The following is a 4,470-nucleotide window of genomic DNA, read 5'->3' as shown; positions in this document are numbered from 1 at the left end:
TTCAATAGTTACTTTAAAAATATCTCTACATATAATAGTAATGTTAGAAAATGGTTAGAGGCTTGACTTATATTTAAGAGGTTCAAGGTTCAAATTCTAGGTAGGGCAGAAATATTTAATTTTGCCTATTGGAAGTTTACTGAACAATTCTTAAGTGTTGCTTATTCTTATAAAAAAACAACAGTATTTTTCAATTGTTGCATATTTCAGCGTTACCTGTTGTCTAAGGCAACACTTTTTGAATCTCTCCATACAGCATCAAAAACACAACTACCCTTGCCATCTTTGAAACCAGTACCCATATCCAGATCCATTAATTTACCTTTGAAGGAGATATAGATCATTCTCCAAACCTCCAGAAACAGCCTTCTCAAAATCATTCGCCTTTCTTCAAATCTCCGCATCCAATACTCTCAGAGCCACTAATCTTGACTTTGTTTTCTTCAAGAAACTACTAAAAGTAAATTAATCAATTTAGGTAAACAGTATCCAGTCAACTTACTTTTGCCATCAAACTTTATATTGGGGGCCATTAACCAATCATATATATCTGTTTGGATTAGCTTTTGTAAAGCTGAAGTTTTCATAAATTTAAGTTTGCAATATAAATTAATTGAAAATATGACCCAGAAAAAAAAAGACAAACTTTTGACCCACTTAATATCTCAGCTAGTGTCAAAGAATTGAATTCGGGAAATGACAGAAAAATATTCTTGAAATACGTAAATGAAAATAAAATCTCTTAAAATGCCATAATTTTTAGGAGCTTTTCTGACATTAATATTTTTGATAAAATTATTAGTTTAAAATAAACAAATTGTACAGTAAAATTGTAATTGTTTATTTTATTTTGGTCATTTCGTGTGATCTTATTTATTTATTCATTTATTTTGCATATAGGAGGGGGAACTTTTTTTCATTTTTCGATTAAATTTTGATGAGGGAACACCCTTCGTATTTTCAATTATGGGTTAATTTATTCAATTATTTTATTTAGCCTGTATAAGTGCATTGCCCAGATAAAATTTGTATTTTGAATACAGTGTGCTGTTGCTGAGTTGATAGAAATACCCCAAGAAGAGCATTGATTTTGAATGGATGCTATGCAAATAAACGGAGAATCATAAGTCAAATAAAATATAATCCATAAATTATATAATTACGCATCATTTTTGCCTAACGTTTAATTCAATATACCCACCATCCTTTAGTGCATCAATTTTTTCCAACATAATTTTTTTTTAACAACGAACAGACCTTAAGCTGAGGTCTTTATGATTCAGAAATATAGTTCTGTAATAAAATCATGTGTACGACATTTTTTACAAAAGGGAAAAAGTAAAATAATGAATTATTTTAATTCAGAAATATTGTTCAACCTAATATTTTTTATTTTTAGAATTTTAATTTATACATAATAATAAATTTTAAATAAATAATTTGTTGCTTATATGCTTAACATCTAAGAAAATAATAAATTCTAAAAAAGAATAAGTGTTGTTTATATTTTCTCTATGTATGTGGTAATAAATTTAAAAGCAGGACATGTTTAAATTTCAATTTGCCTTTAGAATAACATGCGTTTCAATAACAGATTATTCTTTATAATTTTAATATGCTGAGTAACAAATAATAAAATGATCAAACAGGTTAAAATTAGTTCATGCTCTTAAATTTCTAGAATTACTCTCAATGGAATTTATTAAATAGAAAGTACTGACTTATATTGATGTTGTTTAATTAGTTAAAAAAAAAATAAATCAAGAAGCATTAAGAAATTTTATAAAGTCTCAAGTTAAAAATTATAGAAAATTTTCTGATAATAATTAAAGACAGAAGGAATGAGTTATAAATATTTGTTCAAGGAGTATTTTTTAATCTTTGACGTCTTTTATTATAGTTACTGTTCACAAATTTTCCTTTTTTTTAATTAACGAAACAAATATATTTCAAAAAAATATTAGGAAAAATTACAAATAGGTCCCGTAGAGTAGACTTATTCACAAATAAGTTCCAAAAAATTTAAAAATGACAGCCAAGTCCTTGGGACCTGAGTGCAGTGTGAAATTAGGCTACGAAGACAATAATAACCCTATTAAACATATATTACATCAATTTATAACTGCTTTATTATCAATTTATAAATATAATTTTAACTTTTTATAACTTTAACTTCACATATTCAATACCTAAACAATCATTTATTATTAATAAAGTTTAACATTAACCGTTTGCAGCTATTTTATTATTAATTTATAATTATAATTTTAACTTTTTATAACTATAATTTTACTTATTCAATAGTTAAACCAATCAATTTAATTTAATTATTGGATATACATGAAGTTAGAACTGTAAAAAGTTAAAGTTATAATTATAAATTCCTGATTAAGTAGTTATAAATTAATTATTTGATAGATTTAATGTACGTTTAATAGGGGCATTATTATTTTTGTAGTCTAATTTCAAATTACACTTAAGTCCTAAGAGACCTGGCTGTGGTTTTTGAATTTCGTAGGACATATTTGTAAATAAGTCAGCTTCATGCAATCTATATGTAATTTTTCCAAAATATTATGATTATGTTTGGAAAAAATAATTATAGAAATTGAAGGAAAAAAGAGCGGGCTACTCCACAAGTTGTGCTAGTTAATTCATGACAGGCTCTGGTTAGTGCGAGTAGGGAAAAAGTTGCCTCTGAAAAAGCTCCTATTTTTTCAACCCAATTCACAACATTTTGGTAGATTGAACCTGTGAGCTCAACTCATATTACCACCTCTATTTGAGATGACAAAGAAGGTTCTTGTTGAAATTTCCGAAACATTACTTTCATGTCAGTTCAACTTCATATATATATATATATAGTTATAGCTAGGTCAATCAAGCTGTCAATTTTGAATTCTACAATAGTCTAATATAATGACGATGATAAGGAAATTCTTTACCAAGTCTCTATTCAAAGTTTTCCACTAGGAAGTCCAAAGGGGAAAAAGAAAAGAAATTATCATATCTCTTGATACTACAAATTAACACGAGCCTCATCCAAATCAAACAAACATATCACACATTCATTTTGATTTCAGAATTCTCTCGTTGGAGATTACCCCAAAAAGTTGATCCAATCATCATATCACATGGCAAGTTTGGGAACGATACAGAGAATTCCCAACTCATCAAAATCACCTTCATCGACCGACGAACCCTATGAACCAAAAGCACCCGATGAAAAGCAGTTCAGTGACTTCAACTTTTATTGTCCTCTCAACATTCCATTAACCCTAGAAGCTGCAGCTCTTCGGATCATCAGAAACTTGGGCAATTTAGGGTTATATTACACACTTTTTGTCTGGATCATACTCTTCATAACCCTAATCCCTGCACGCGAAGTTTCCTTGATTCTTCTGGTTATCATGACCTATGTGACAACGTTGTACTTGCTGCTATTAAGGGCACACCCTAATTCTTACCTCCTTCACAGAGTTTTAGACAAAAGGTTTGTTTTGGCTTTACTTGCCATTGCAACTATGGTTCAACTTATTTTAACAAGCGCAGAGATTCATCTGGGTGTGACTTTAGCATGTTCTATGCCTATTGTTTTTCTTCATGCGGTTTTGTGGATTAGTCATCAAGAGGTTATTTCTGAGAACCACTTTGAGGCTTCTAGTGTTGCAGAACTTGCTCCTCTTTCTGACAGAAGTAAAAATGGACGAGAGGGCCCAGATATGGTGTGATATTAATTTGCCTCTTCATAATCCTGGAGTCTCTTTTTGACATACTATACTATACATGGATGCTTTTCAAATGTTTATGTTGGTCTTGAATTTTGAGTAACAAATAAAATACTCAGATTTCCCTCTGAGCAGCTTGTACCTTGTGCTGAAGTGATGGAGTTTGTTTGTTTGTTTTTTTTTGGTTGTTTTAGTAAAAAATATTGGACACTTGACTTCACTGCTGTAATTAACAATTGAATTATATTGGGAAAATTGATGCATGGAAAGATGATGTTGATGGGAAATTGAATAGAAAAAAGATGATATGTAATATAATTTATGGAATTATTCTATTTCACTTAAGAATATTCTCCGTTGATTTGTATATATAGTCAGAATAAAATTATGGGTTGACAGAATACGCGCTTTCCTATGTCCTCTAGATTGTGTGAATCTTGCAAGGGATGGGAGACGACTGTACGTAGTTCTAAGGGATTGTGTGGAGACTTATTTACAAATAATTCCAACAAAATTTATTCAAGATTTACATATTTAGCCTATGAGTTGTTTAATGTTAGATTTAATTAATAAAACTCTTAACAATTAATTTGGTTTTTACTTACAAATGAAATTTAATTCAGTTTGCAAGTGAAAAAATCATAATTCAGAAGCTAGAATTCTTGTTTAATGCTAGATATAACAATACATAAGTCTCCATGTTATATCAGCATTATACAAGGAAAAATTAACTTATGAATTA

General features: G+C 29.1%; 1 protein-coding gene across 1 annotated transcript; it reads left to right on the top strand.

Annotated features, from left to right (window-relative positions):
- Positions 1-3,134: 3,134 nt before the first annotated feature.
- LOC129289933 (uncharacterized) lies at positions 3,135-3,731 on the top strand. The gene has a single exon (XM_054926675.1). The coding sequence runs from the start codon at positions 3,135-3,137 to the stop codon at positions 3,729-3,731; it is 597 nt and encodes a 198-aa protein (XP_054782650.1).
- Positions 3,732-4,470: the final 739 nt, after the last annotated feature.

Source organism: Prosopis cineraria, unplaced genomic scaffold, assembly GCF_029017545.1.
Source record: "Prosopis cineraria cultivar Desert tree isolate PC_DT_omini unplaced genomic scaffold, ASM2901754v1 PC13, whole genome shotgun sequence".
Taxonomy (NCBI): Eukaryota; Viridiplantae; Streptophyta; class Magnoliopsida; order Fabales; family Fabaceae; genus Prosopis; species Prosopis cineraria.
The sequence above is the reverse complement of the archived record's forward strand: the minus strand, read 5'-3'. Positions and strand labels throughout refer to the sequence as shown.

Bases quoted from the DNA above. Each gene is read 5' to 3' on its own strand.
- LOC129289933 (XM_054926675.1), top strand. From the start codon at position 3,135: ATGGCAAGTTTGGGAACGATACAGAGAATTCCCAACTCATCAAAATCA.